This window comes from Scedosporium apiospermum, assembly GCF_000732125.1.
Source record: "Scedosporium apiospermum strain IHEM 14462 chromosome Unknown SEQ_SAPIO_0117, whole genome shotgun sequence".
NCBI classification, from domain to species: domain Eukaryota; kingdom Fungi; phylum Ascomycota; class Sordariomycetes; order Microascales; family Microascaceae; genus Scedosporium; species Scedosporium apiospermum.
In genome coordinates this window covers 53,413-67,122 of record NW_015971818.1, presented here as the reverse complement: position 1 = coordinate 67,122, position 13,710 = coordinate 53,413, and the positions used below count along the sequence as shown (strand labels likewise).

Below are 13,710 nucleotides of genomic sequence, written 5' to 3'. Positions count from 1 at the left end.
TCAATACTAAAACTAATTCAATTTCATTTTCCTCTCTATTATTTTGTATTGTCTTTAAGCAACCCCTACGAAACCCAGGCTTCCAATGGTAAAGTAACCGATATGGCTTAGCTAAGTAATTGTATTGCAGATCTGGTCGTCATTTTACAGTCTCTACTGGCACAACTTTTTGGAGCGAACAGCAAGAGATTGATGGGGGGATTCTGGTTACAGGACCACTTTGACCGTGTCCAGTGATGGAGCTTGGGTGTCACGCCAGGTTTGATTTCAGCCGCTGTCTCTGGGAGGGCGTCTCACTCGGAGACGCTCTCTCTATGGATACTGTTGCCGCTTGTCCAAAAAGGGGAATGCTACTCGGCCGATATGTGGAGATTCACCCTGAGCCCCGTCGGGGCTTGGCGGTCGCGAAGCGCGAGGGTCGGGCCAATAGTATCCAAGAGCGCCATGCGCTACAGATGGAATAAGAGAATGATCTAAGAAGTCTTTCGTTTGCAAAGTCTCGCGCTCCGAGCGCTCCCCGTGCCAGAGTAGAGTGACGTCCCAAACACCACTATTTCAGGTGGGTCTTCTTTGCCGTACAGTAATTTATATACCGAAACACTCGAGCACATCATAGAACACACTCCTGCAAACGCATAATCACCATTACTTTCGAGTTAAGACCCAATCCATATCAACCATGCCCGGAAGACTTGCAGGAAAGAATGCCATAGTTACTGGCGCTGCTGGGTAAGTGATCGCCCTGATGTCTCGTTATATTCTCTAAATACGGGGCAACCACACATGAACAGATACAGCTAACTCGACGATCAAGGGGTGTTGGGCTCGAGGCCACAATCCTCATGGTCCGAGAAGGGGCGTCAGTTCTCATGGCTGATATCAACCCCTCTGCACTGGATAAGGCCATCGCCAAAGTTCAGGCGGTTGTTCCTAACCGAGAAGGCCGACTAGAAACCAAGGTTGTGGATGTTTCCAAGGAGTCAGACGTTGAGGCCGCTGTGAACCACCTCGACTCTTGGGGAGGGGTCGATGTCATGTTTAACAATGCCGGTATTATGCACCACCGGGATGGCGACGCAGAGGAGTGTTCTGAAGATACGTGGGATCTCACAATGAATATCAATGTCAAGGGAGTGTGGTACGGGTCCAAACACGCAGTCCGGTCGCTCAGGAAGCACGGAAAGAAAAACGGAAGCATTATCAACACGGCTAGTGTGGTAGCTCTCGTCGGATCTGCTACGCCTCAGCTCGCATATACCACGAGCAAAGGCGCTGTCCTTGCCATGACTCGCGAATTGGCTATTGTTCACGCACGAGAAGGGTATCGATTCAATTCTCTGTGTCCAGCACCCCTCAAGTACGTTTCTGTTCCACACTCCTTGATATATCGGCGGTATCAGCCATATTTGTAACTTCCACGTTGACCGATGAGAGGCGATTCTAATTCATTGCTAGCACACCACTTCTCCAATCATTCCTGGGAGACGACAAGGAGAAACGCTTCCGTCGCGAGGTTCACTTCCCCACTGGCCGCTTTGGGGAGGCTATTGAGCAGGCCCAGGCCGTCGTGTTTCTTGCTAGCGACGAGAGCAGTTTTGTCAATGCGACCGACTTCGTGGTGGATGGCGGCTTAACGAAGGCGTATGTGACGCCAGAGGGCCCACCGACTGTCGCCCCGGAGAACTCTAGTCACTAGATCGTAATTAGATGGCTTGAATCGATTAATTTTACCATGTGCATGATGGACAACATCTTGAAACTAAGTCACTCTTTAGTTCTAGACTGGTTGCCTAACTTAAGAATAATAAATGCACAGGAATGCGTTCGGCGGCAGTCTTGGGAGGTCAAGATCGGATGTCGGGGTAATGTGCTCTAGTATATTTCCACGCCGGGGCTTGCATTCACGGCTGTAATATGTGTAACATCGGCTTCCCGACGGACATGACTGTATCTCTCTTTCTCTTTTATATAAATGTCTACTCCTGATCACCCTTAAGCTTAGAGGCGATTAGCTGTGACAGAGGTGTGACGATATGAGCAGGACAACCTATTGATATCGCCGACTGGAGCTCTCTTAGGTCCTCCTCTCTGCCAGAACAGTGCAGGATAAGCTTTTCCACAACAGACGACACGAACATAGCCCTCCGCGGATCCGCTGACAATCTCGCTAGAAGACCTTTTAGTTCAGTACAAAATGACGTCAGCACCGACTCTTCGGGTCGCCGCCTCGCGAGGTTCCCAAACGCCGCTTCAGCGTCCGAGTCTACTGTACCGGTCAGGTCAGGGACACCAAGGCTTGCTCCTGCCCGTAAGAAGGCGTCCAAGGTCCTAAGGTAGTCCTCGAAACACTCCTCTCCGAGGAACTTAGACAGGGATATGTCCAGGAAGTGCGAGAAGACGGTGCGCGCCCCTACGCGATCTAGGAGAGGCATGTTTGGGTTGGCACCGTACGACATTAAGCGGTCGAAGGTAGCGTCTTTGAGGGAATTATTCCATCGTAAAGCGGGAAACATGCAGGGCCCCGACAGCATATTGAAGACAGACATAGTGCTCCGCGCAAAGATAACCCATGGTGATGCTGCCTCAGATACGCCTGGAGTGCCGGGCTGCCGTGGTAGCACGTTAGGATCCTCGCCACGCTGGAGGAGAATATCGAGCACCCCTGGCACGGGCGGGGGACTCTTACCACTGCTACGGGACATAGGGGTGAGCGCGGCGAACAACGGCGACTCGTCGAACACGTCGAAGAAGTCAGGCTGCTCATGAATCTTCTTGGAGAGGTAGGGCGCTAACTCATGTCTAAGTAGCTCCTCGCGGAAGAGTAGCCTCGCGTCGCAATTTTGAGAATTAATCCCTCTGATGGTGACGTGGCCGAGGCTCAACATGGTCTGGAGGGCGGCCTCATACTCGTCCAGGAGCTCCTCTGTCTGCCGCTGCTGGCGAGAGCCGAGTTGGTCCGTCTGTTTTAGCGCTTCCGATGCGTATACTAAAGCCTGGTTCAGATGCGCGATGAATGGGCCGGTGTTCTGCCCCCGCCCCTGCCTCATGATGCCAGCCACGAGCGAGTGGTCCTGGCGTGTGGTTCTGAGGAAGCCAAGATATGCCGTGGCGATGGAGAGAAAGCCGTTGTAGTCCGCCGGAAGCTTGCTGCGGAGGTACTCCCCTACATCCTTGGTCAAGACGAAGTCCTTTACGGTTCTATGAAGAAATTCGACCCGGTTGTTTACGAGCCTGAGCAGGCCCTTTGTCTTCTCCTTGATGCTGCGAATGATCTGCTCTCTACGCACGGAAATTCCGCCAGGCGCTTCTATCGCTGCTAGACCGCGAGAAACGGGACCATGGCTCTCAAATTCTTTCTCCAGCTGCCAATAGATGTCGACGTGGAGCGGCTCGAGCGCGTGGACCGCGGCCTGCAGGACGCCCGCCATCTTAGAATGGTCGGTCGGGTTCACGCTTTCCAGCATATGTTGGAACAGCTGGTCTAGATCCGACGGTAGTTGACTGAAACGTCTGTTCAAGTCTCTGATTCTCTCGCCATTGGAGAGGCCCTCCCGCAACGACCGCGTCACGAAGAAAGCCCAGAGAAATACACCGTTGGCCTGGGCCACGATCCGATCCACGAGCTCAGCTTTCTCCAGGGTAACCTCCTCGGACATCTCGGCAGTCCATCGGGCGTCGGCCTGAAGCTGGTCACTCACAAACTTCCGTATATCGTTCCGCGTCAGCTCATGAATATCTAGGCTCTCCTGGCTGTTATGGCCGAAGTTCCTCTCAAACACGGGCCACTGACGGCTGGATAGGCATATTTTGATACGGGGAGAGCTGGCGATGTCACGGAGAACCTCACAAAGCTCTTCGTGATTGCTGTCATACTCGTCAAGCCCGTCGATGAAGAAGCACATTCTTAACGACACATGGTCAGCCGTCGCCAAGGCTCGCAGCGCGGCGCCTAGCTCGGAAACAGACCATGGCTCGGCGGCAATCTGCCACTGTCCAGCCCTGGCAGCTGCCCATCGGTGGGGGCTAACCAGGGAGACCACGTGCGGGGATCCGCGAAGGAGGTCGAAGAGCAGAGATTGGAGGAGCCCCTGCCAAGATTTCTGGATTGGTGTGCCTGCGATCCAGAAGAAGTGCGCCGCAATAGCCAGCGTGTCGGATGACCCGGCCCAGCTCTCTAGCAACTCTCTCGTCCGGGGATGCTTGGAGATAAATTTCATAAATGTGGATTTGCCGGACCCTGGTTTACCCGAGATCCAGAACGTCCCGCTTCCAGAAAGGAGCCAATCCGAGAGTCGCGAGTCAAAGGCCCACTGGAAGGTGTCCTTGTGTGCCTGCGGGACAGAATCCAGGCGGACAGGTCGGCTGTCGTAATTCAGGCTCGAGACAATTCTATCGGCGAGCAAGGCGTCTTCCGACTGGGTTAAGCTGGCTAGCCGGGCTCGGAATAGTTTTATTTCCGCCTCTGTGAAGGTGGCCGAGATGCTTGTATCTGACCGCTTTTGCACTTCTAGTCTCAGGTCCTCCAGGTTCCGAGACAGGGCATCTGTTCGAGACTCGTGCTCTGGTCTAACGTATCGTCTCCCATCCTCAAATGATTCCACCGTTTGACATAGTTCGGACATACGAGAGCTAGCACAGAGTGTCAGAAGTTGCCAAATTTACAGCACAAAGTTAATCGGAAAGAAAGAAAGGAACGCTTGTTAGGGAGCTAGATACCTCAGAAGAGAGCCTACTTGACTCGTGACAGCGTGGGAAAGCCGCTCTAGTTTCTTAACGTCGAGTGTATCCGCGAGCCTAGACCCCCACCAGGTTTTTGTGTCTCTTTCCAATGGTTGAGATGTAGACTGGTCAGGCAACCACCTCAATACACTCTCGACATCCTCCAGCAACGCTGCGGAAGCATCCCGAGAAGCCATCAGGTCTTGCACGTCGGGCACATTGCTCAACGGTCTGAATCCACTCGCTGATGGCTGCTGCGTTACAGAACGGATTTTACCATCTGACAGCGCAATTCTTAACTTTTCGAGGCTTTCCAAAATGGTCTGCTCATCTTTGCCATCCAGAGACAACGGCGTCTGTACTTTAGAGTATAGGTCAGGAGAGAGCAGTTCGGTAATGAATTCGGTAACAGCGAGGATGCAGGCCGCGGTGTCGAGCGCTGAGATGGCGTCCATGGTTGCCTGTGTTGCTTAGAGGTAGAATCTGTGTCTCGGGAATCTGGCCCTGGTGATGATTCACGAAGCTATCTCGGGATTCAAAACTCGGACTCAAGCGAAGTCTGAATCTGCCAAGATCACGAAGGCTGTGTGCACAGACGTAATATCCCGCACAGACATATTATTCCGCACAGACATTGAGACATCCTTAGTGTTGTCCAATTACCATTGCCCAAACAAACACATTCTCGTGAGCTGCAGGCACGCCATGCCTAATTCAGTAATGTAACACCTCCACACAGACGCCTAGTTCCGCACAGACATTCTGCGCACAGACGCCAGTGTTGTATCTTCCTTGGCATTCTTTTGTTCCTTTTCTCCTCCCACTTTCACTGCACTTTTCGAAGCAGCCATCAACGAAAACACACAACTACGAGGGATATCAATCTGCCATCTTCGTTTTGCTTGGCCTCCCGCTCGACAAGCAGGTTTCCCCCTTTGCAGTCCCTCTCTCGTTTGATACAAAATGTTCCCAGAGTCTTCCTACTACTAGATACCAGGTCTTTTAATCCTCGCCAGTCCACTTCTTTTCCGGCTCCTGTCGTTTGGCAAGAGGCCTGAGGGAGTCGTCGACATTGGCACGACGCCGCCAACCACGACACACACGGTAGTGATCCTCGGCGCCGGCCTGGCGGGCGTCCCACTCGTCCACCACCTGCTAAAGCACACGCCAGCATCAGTTGGCCTGCGTGTGGTGCTGGTCAGCCCCAATGACGCGCTACTGTGGGCCTATGCCACGGTCCGCGCCATCCTGCCTGACGTGTTCGGCGACGAAAAGATCTTCCACCCCCTAGGCCCGGGCTTCGCCAAGTACGGAGTCTCCCAGTTCGAGCACGTGGTGGGCATAGCGCAGAACCTAGACCCCGAGTCAAACCGCGTGACCGTATGCACGAAAGCCGACGGACAACAGCGAACTATCGACTATGACACTCTCGTCATCGCCACCGGCTCCTCCTACAAGGACGCCATGCCCTTCAAAAATCTTACCGACACGGCGACTACCAAAGATGAGATTCAATGCCTCCGCGAGAAGATTGCAGCAGCGCGTTCCATCGTGGTGGCCGGTGCTGGCCAGACGGGCGTCGAGGTGGCGGGCGAGCTGGGCGAGAAATACGGGCTCGCGGGGACTAAGGAGATCACGTTGATAGCTAAAGATGCATTACCGCTGGGGTCCGAAGTGCGCGACGACGTGCGCCGGACGGTAGTCCACGAGCTGGCCAAGCTGAAGGTCAAGGTTCTGGCGAATACGCGCGTCGTGGACGCCACGATCACGCCGGCGGGCACGCAGTCCCTGACGCTGCAGCGGATCAGCGGTTACAACAAGAGCGAGAACCATCAGATCGGCGCTGCCTCGACGATGCTCGAGACGGACCTCTACATCCCCACTTTTGGCGTGCGCCCTAACACGGCCTTCGTGCCGGCAGCTATGCTCGATGCCGATGGCCGCGTGAAAGTAGACCGCGAGACGTTGCAGGCTACTGGTTACTCCAACATTTTCGCCATGGGCGATGCCAGCAACGCCCAGACAGCTAACGGGAAGCACGCTGACGCGCAAGTACGCTTCCTAGCCCCGGCTATGCAGGATCGGCTGGCCGGGCGCACAATGCCCACCTATAATGCTAACGATACCTTCGTGTTCGCCGTCACCCTCGGCCGATACCGCGGCACTGGCCAGGTGGGCAACAGGCGGCTATGGGGGTGGATTGTCCGTATGACTATTGGCAAGCATATGGGTACCGACTACGCGCCTGACATAGCGGCTGGGAACAGGACAATGACACAAACGAAATGGTAGCGAGCCATATTCACTCTTGTCACCCCACCGAATGTCAATGCCTGTAACATGGCTTGAGGACTTCAACCCTAACTCCGACTTCCCTGATCGAGTTCAAAGCTCACTCAAGGGATCGAGGCGAGGTTTCCCCGCCTACCTATCCTCTTCTACACATAGCCCTCGAGCCTGTCAGGTTCCTTTAACTCAGGTAATGGTTGGAGGAATTTAAATGTTTGATGAGACAACTGTGGGTAGTACCAGAAATGCGGGTGTCTCCGAAAATAGCGCGGTGAGGTGACATATTCGGGCAGCTCGAGGGGGCAACCCGGGGTTTCGTCGCGAATCGCGGATTTCGTCTGCTCGTAAGGGTGCTTCTTCCCTTTCTCAGCACGACAGAAACCCCAAATTCAAGGCCAAGTGTGGCCTCAAGTCGAACATACGCAGACACCGTGGGCCAGAGGGCAACCTTGGACAAAGGACATCCACAACATGCCAATGGATATGACTGGGGAAGAGGAGAGGGAACGCCAGCAAGTTATCAACCTTCCAGGTAACTGCACACTCAGACCCATGACCCCACTCCAAGCACCATTGCCGCCTTTCTTTAGAAGAGGCTTTCTGGTGAAAATGTAAATTCATGGTATGAGCACAGTATCCGTCCATAGCAATGCGTTTGATCTAGGAGGCAGAAATCCAATTTCCTTACTGCTTGTGAGTGCTTTGAGAGCTCGGAATCGCTTGGTATAATCGGGGGAATGGCATATGATGTCAGTCGAAGAATTGAAACGTAGGTTCCCTGGGATGGATGTGCATCCGCGCCTTGTCTTCCACGTCGGGAGGTATCTCTACCTGAAGCACATATATCGAAGGGTGTCTGATGGCAAGATTTTTGACAGCGGGGCGACATACAACAGACAGTGTCCTAACTGGGCTTGTCATTGACCGGAACTCATCCTCGCGTCACCACATATAAATCTTGTGAACTTCGTCTTTGCCATCCTCTGGATCCCACGTCCCACTTCCCAGGGATAGGCGATAGATGCGGTCACGTATTTCTCAGAGGAACTCGAATCAAATTAAACGGTAGGTGTCATGTGGTGGGGGTGTAAAGTGGCCGAAGAATGCGTCTGACATAGCGTAAGCGGGGGTAAAGATGATATGCTTTGTCCTGAACGCATCGCCAGAAGTAATGTTTGGATCTCAATTAGGAGATGTTCGTCAGGATATGTTCTTGCCTTAGATAGGAGTGGAGAGAGGAATGGGAATGGCTGCCTTGTGGTGAAACCGGGGTTTAACTAACTGGTGGAAGAAAGGATTTATTTATGCTCATGAGCCGCCACCATGGAACTTGTAGGGCAAGAGGAGAGTGGATACCATGCTCGACCACTCCGAGGCTGCAATAGTAAGCCTCCGGGTTAATTAGCCCTCTGTTACACGTTGTCTGCCTCGCACGCCAGCCCATGATATGACGATGCCAGGAACGATGGGCCTTGATCACCACACCTACCCAAGTTTAATTGTTACAAAATGCGTTCATGAATCATATGGACTATTTCCCATAGATAGGTTACCTTGGCAAATCAGTGGCGCCTAATATCTTATCCTTAGTTCTTCTCAATCTCACCGCAGGGCGTGAGAGTTTGGCTCCTCGCATATTTTTCTCCGCCTGAAACTCCAGTTCCCCTGAGCCTAGACTCTTCGGCTCTTCAACTTTGACCTCGGGGGCGTCCTACAGCCAAGCCTAACAAAAAGCATCACGGAAACTTGGACAGGGATGACAGGACTGGGATTGTCTTACATTAGGATAGAAGCACTAACCTCCGTAACTGCCTTAACGGTTCTGCAGGAACACCACAGCGCCTTCCGCGAACTATATCTTACCTAACATGATTTTTTTTAACCATCAAGCTCCTCCACTTGATCTCTCTCTACCAGGTTCCTTTCTAACTCCGTCCTTAACCCCCTCTCTAACTCTATCCCCAACTTTCTCTTCCAATCAAACTCTCTCTCTCCATCTCTCTGTCCAGCTCACTTTCCACGGATCTGTCCAACAGCTCTCTATCCAACTCTCAATTGAACTCTGAATAGAGCTTTTTCTCCATCTCTCTATCCAACTCACTGTCCAAGGATCTAATCCAGGATCTATCCAACTGTCCCTTCGAGGTCCCTATCCATCTTTCAATCGAACTCTCCATCAAGGTTTCTATTGGCCTCTCTCTCCATCCCCTGCCAAAGACTCTGTCCAAGGCTCTTTAATTCCTATTATTTCCTACTTTGTCTCCGACCTCGAGGTCCCAATTGGTGTTCTTTGTGCTCCGCAGCAGAGCCTCTGAAATTCCGCGACGTCTAAAGGGTCTTAACTTTGTCAATCTCCTCTCTTTTTCTTTACATCGATCGCTTGGTATTAGCCGGCCGGTACTACCCTCAGGTTTATTCTCGGGACTTCTAGCCTGAACACGAATCAAGTCATGTCTCGTGTGTTGAACACCACCGCGGTGGAACGACTCGACCGCCCAGCCAACGTACGAATCTCGAGCGGCAACCGTCAGCCTCACGGGCTGATGAATCACGATTTTCAAGTAGACAAGCCCCTCCTAATCAAAGGGTGAGTAAAGCCGCAATACAAAGCAGGCGGGCATTATTGACCCCAGCGAGATGGCTTCTAACATACGAGAAATCTAGAGGCTCATACGAGTTGCAATCCCTTAAGCCTCGACGCTCGTTGGGTAGCGCCATGAAGGAAGATGCGGACGTTCTCAGTAAAAAGGCGCCGAGGACCATGCAGCTCGATCCCATGAATTTCTCTAACGAGACCTGTACCCCTAAGGAGAACGGACAGGGGGCTTAGGCAGCCACTCTTTCCGTTACGATGGCTACGACGCAATCCGAAGGCTACCGAACTGATAAGGGAGCTAGCGTAACGCCCCGCAGTGGCGACTTGAACTTTGACGACGCGGTAGTGATCGAGTTTGACGACACCGTGGATGAAGACCTAGAGTCGAAGATCTTGATCCTCGACGATGAGGATGATGAAATATCCTGGGATGATCTTGGCTCGCCCACTTTCCATGGACAGCTGCGTACCCAACAAGAGCACGATTCGTTGTTTCTTGGAACCAGGGGAAGGAGGATGCGCGCCATTCTTCGGAGGGCTGGCGAGCGAAGTTTTGAAGAGATTATGAGGATGGATATTCTTGATGTGGCAAAGTTCGGATTGGAGTTCGCAATGGCGTCCTGCGTTTAATTGACCAAGTTAAAACCTTACATTACGTCGAGTTGGGTTGAGAAACGCTCCCCTTTGTGATCTACTATTTGGTGGAATTGGGATACTTCTTATCTAGGCTTGAAACTGTTTTCATGTACCTTGATGCCTTGTCGACTCCGAGTCGAGTGCCTAGAAGAGGCGCTATTTGTATCCACTGATAGAATAAGTCGTTGAGTCTACATCCGTTTCTAGTGCTCTTTCTTGATACACGTAATCTGTAAATCACTCTTTGAACAATGAAGTTCCTTTTCTCTGATAAATCTTCTAGTTTCCGTAAGACACAGCGACGCGATTGTCTTCTCTTCGCCTTATATAATGATGTGCGATTGCAAACTTCACATCCATTCTTAGAACCTAAGCAAAACACCAGCAGTAGCGCCTCACTGCTAATACTGGCACGGCAGCTAATGGTTTCAGCCCGGTTCGACCAACTCTCGGGAGGCAGCCCACTAGGGTTAAGTGTCCGGTTGTATGGAAGAAAATGAGAGACTGTCTCGCGATCGTTGCCATCGGCCCAGGGATCGGCGCCAGCAGAAATGGGTATGGTCGCAGATTTCGCTTAGCAATGTATGATGGCTTAGGGGGCTGCAGAGGGTAGTGGTGCCTTGCCGTCACCGTCGATCTGATTAATGGCATTACACGTCGGCGTCCAGTGCAAGAACTTAAGGACGGTCTTGATGAATGGCAAACCTAGATAAGCTGTGGGGCCTGCCCATTGGTAGATTTCTAGCTATACAATCTATTCCTCCCGTGTCACCGAGAAGTGCAAGCCAGAGTCATCAGTGCAATTTAGCAGGCCATGTTATTCATGGCGCACGGGCACTCCTGGTACTCATTTAGGCTCCGGTGCTCGCCACATAAGAGAGCACTTGCTTGCGGTAATTACTCACTACAACGACATATGCGGGGGACTGGGGCCCAGGCCAACACCTTTGGATGGTCTGGGGCGAATATGGGAGATCTGCTCGGGCTCTGTTTTCTAATGTTCCTAGAATCAATGTCAAGGTCGACGTTTGGAGGGCTAGCAATGACGCCACTTCATCGAACGCTGCATGCCATCAGATGTTGGGGGAGTAGGATGTGGTGTGAGAAAAGGGGATGAGGGAGGGTAAGGGGAATCGAGGCGAGGCCAATGACAATTAAATCGATCATCGGTGCTTCCAAGGCAAGCTGGCGTGAGCTTTTGATTTGTGTTGTGCCTATCGTTTGGCATTCGAGAAGACACCGCTATTAAAGGAGTGATACCCAAACCGTGTCTTGCCAGCTGCTTCCCCCGGCCGAGGTAATTGTAGTTTAGAACGAGATTTGTCTTGGCAGAGAGTTAAAATAAAAACACGCGTCGTGTATGTCCAACACACATGGTCTCCAGAAAATCACACCACCGCCGATCGAAAGAGGCGTTCAGGAACTACCAAGAGGGCGACTGGACAATTTATTATTCATCTAAAGTTCTCAGTTCATTAAGTCTGAATTCGTCCTTTCAATCTTTCTTACTCCCTAGTTTCCAGCAGGGTTACGGACCTCCGTCGCCGCTGAGGCCTTAATCAGCTCCCGCCGTTTCACCGATCGATCGAGAGGTAATTCAGACAAAGCACCCCCGGCAAAGTTCTGATGCGTAACAGGAACAGACAATCGCAGTGCAAGATATTCAGAGGTAGGCGGGCCAAGCCGACGATGAGGCTTGAGGTCAAGTATTAATCTCTCAACGATCTACCCGCTTTCTTTCGTATCTCGAGCAGTTTCGTCGTCGACCCTAACACTATATGTAACTGATTTGACAATGACGTTACTCGGATGGTTAACAATGTCACCATCCCTCTTCAAAATATCCTCCTGGCTCCCGCTTGCGCTATGTTCGGTATTGTCGGGCCCTGCCGTGATGTATGCTGAGGTGGACGCCCCCTTGCCTAGAGTTCCGGATGACGGATCTTCGACTCTACTGAGAGCACTTAACTTGTAAATCTGCCCTCCTCTCCCGCGGTGGTGACGGCTACCGCCTTCGCTGCCATAACCGGAGAATTTGCTTCGGTATTCTCTGGCCCTTCGATGGAAAACAGGGGTGAGGAACGGCAGCGAAGATACCATGTTCTATCGTGCGTCATACGCCATAATTAGTGGGCAAAGCCAATTTCCCAAGGAAACCGAGATCGCAATCAACTTACGCCGATGTTGAACTCGATAACACCCCATAATACTAACATGGTCGAGTTACCGTCGCCATTCTGTATCCTGTTTATCTGCAGGCAGCGGAGGATAGAACATAGAGTCGTGAACAGGCCTAGCATAAAAATACCAATCAAGCCTATTTTCCTATTGCGGCTGATGCTGAGTTTAACCAGAACCGGGATAGGAATCAAAGCAACGATTATGCCAGACAAGATCGTTACGATAGAGTAGGCGGTAAACGATGGGCCCGGAGCAAGACACTTGCCCTCCTTAAGCGGGTTCCACGACTTATCAACCTATGTCAAGGAGCCCAAAATCGACTTGTATTAGTATAAATCGTCTAGTTGTTTGGATCCCGGGGGTGGAAGACGTTTAACAGGACGTCGAGGCGAGGTCACTTGAGACTTACCGGGGTGCAAGCGAAGATGAGGGCAAGGGTGCAGCCTAGATGACCTAGGAAGACGAAGATGATCGCGGCCCACACGGTCTTCCTATATAATTTCTTATTCGTGCCCTTGAACAGCCGTAGGTAGCTGATTAAGAGGGATATTTTGAAGAAACTGATGCCGATCTGGTAGATAGGCCTTCCGGCAAAATTGACGCGAGTGTATGTGACAAGGTTCGCCTCTGGGCGCAGCTTCAGGGGTAGACCGAGGCCGTATTTAGTTTCTAAGAGACAGACCGAGTTAGATATCATAAGCCAAGCCACAGCGGACAGGAACAACCCGGACAGGCCCGAGACTGAGATGCCATGCCGCCAAAGAAGCCATCCTTGGTCATCTAAGAGAGTAATTGTGTGACTTACGAACAATGCAAATTATAGAATATATTATTGCAAATATGACGGAGAGGACGGCCATCCAGTCATCGGCGGCCATCCCGCGGACTCTGGCACGCACCCATACTCTTAAAGTGCTCGTGCCGGTAGCGAGGATACAGAGCACCAGGCTGACGACCACGATGGTCTTGTAATTCGACTCTGCATCCACCTCAGGGGTCCCATTGACAATCCACGTCATGTTGGCTCTGCAGGTCCCTGGGCGATTTCTTTTGGGAATGAGGACCGGGGGCGGATCGGCGACAGATGGCGAAAGATGCTCGTAATCACCCGAGGAAGTCAAAAGGCGTCGATCCAAGTATCGATATCGTAAAGCCACTTCAAGACGCCCAAGCAGTCGGGGGAGAATAGACCATCATAGGTAGATGGGAGAGTAAATGTAATGCGAGGAGGTATTATTTAACGTGGAGAGGTAGATGTCTGGTCTCTTGAAATATGAAGTATGGTATGA

The 13,710-nt window shown here is 51.9% G+C and overlaps 5 protein-coding genes and 1 pseudogene across 5 annotated transcripts; 4 read left to right on the top strand and 2 right to left on the bottom strand.

The window, feature by feature from the left end:
• Positions 1-679: 679 nt before the first annotated feature.
• SAPIO_CDS8044 (Short-chain dehydrogenase) lies at positions 680-1,696 on the top strand (the record flags this gene model as incomplete). Its single annotated transcript, XM_016789769.1, has 3 exons — positions 680-729; positions 815-1,357; positions 1,456-1,696. 3 exons carry the CDS (start codon positions 680-682, stop codon positions 1,694-1,696), a joined length of 834 nt encoding a protein of 277 aa, XP_016640604.1.
• A 280-nt stretch (positions 1,697-1,976) lies between these two features.
• Positions 1,977-5,174, bottom strand: SAPIO_CDS8043 (Uncharacterized protein; the record flags this gene model as incomplete). Its single annotated transcript, XM_016789768.1, has 2 exons — positions 1,977-4,629; positions 4,717-5,174. 2 exons carry the CDS (start codon positions 5,172-5,174, stop codon positions 1,977-1,979), a joined length of 3,111 nt encoding a protein of 1,036 aa, XP_016640603.1.
• Positions 5,175-5,424: 250 nt separating this feature from the next.
• SAPIO_CDS8042 (uncharacterized protein) lies at positions 5,425-7,011 on the top strand (the record flags this gene model as incomplete). The annotated part of the gene is made up of 2 exons (XM_016789767.1): positions 5,425-5,436; positions 5,710-7,011. 2 exons carry the CDS (start codon positions 5,425-5,427, stop codon positions 7,009-7,011), a joined length of 1,314 nt encoding a protein of 437 aa, XP_016640602.1.
• Positions 7,012-9,458: 2,447 nt separating this feature from the next.
• Positions 9,459-9,838, top strand: SAPIO_CDS8041 (uncharacterized protein; the record flags this gene model as incomplete). The annotated part of the gene is made up of 2 exons (XM_016789766.1): positions 9,459-9,595; positions 9,673-9,838. The coding sequence occupies 2 exons, from the start codon at positions 9,459-9,461 to the stop codon at positions 9,836-9,838; spliced, it is 303 nt and encodes a 100-aa protein (XP_016640601.1).
• Positions 9,839-9,859: 21 nt separating this feature from the next.
• SAPIO_CDS8040 lies at positions 9,860-10,234 on the top strand (annotated as a pseudogene; the record flags this gene model as incomplete).
• Positions 10,235-11,965: 1,731 nt separating this feature from the next.
• SAPIO_CDS8039 (uncharacterized protein) lies at positions 11,966-13,440 on the bottom strand (the record flags this gene model as incomplete). Its single annotated transcript, XM_016789765.1, has 4 exons — positions 11,966-12,343; positions 12,418-12,717; positions 12,831-13,090; positions 13,227-13,440. The coding sequence occupies 4 exons, from the start codon at positions 13,438-13,440 to the stop codon at positions 11,966-11,968; spliced, it is 1,152 nt and encodes a 383-aa protein (XP_016640600.1).
• Positions 13,441-13,710: the final 270 nt, after the last annotated feature.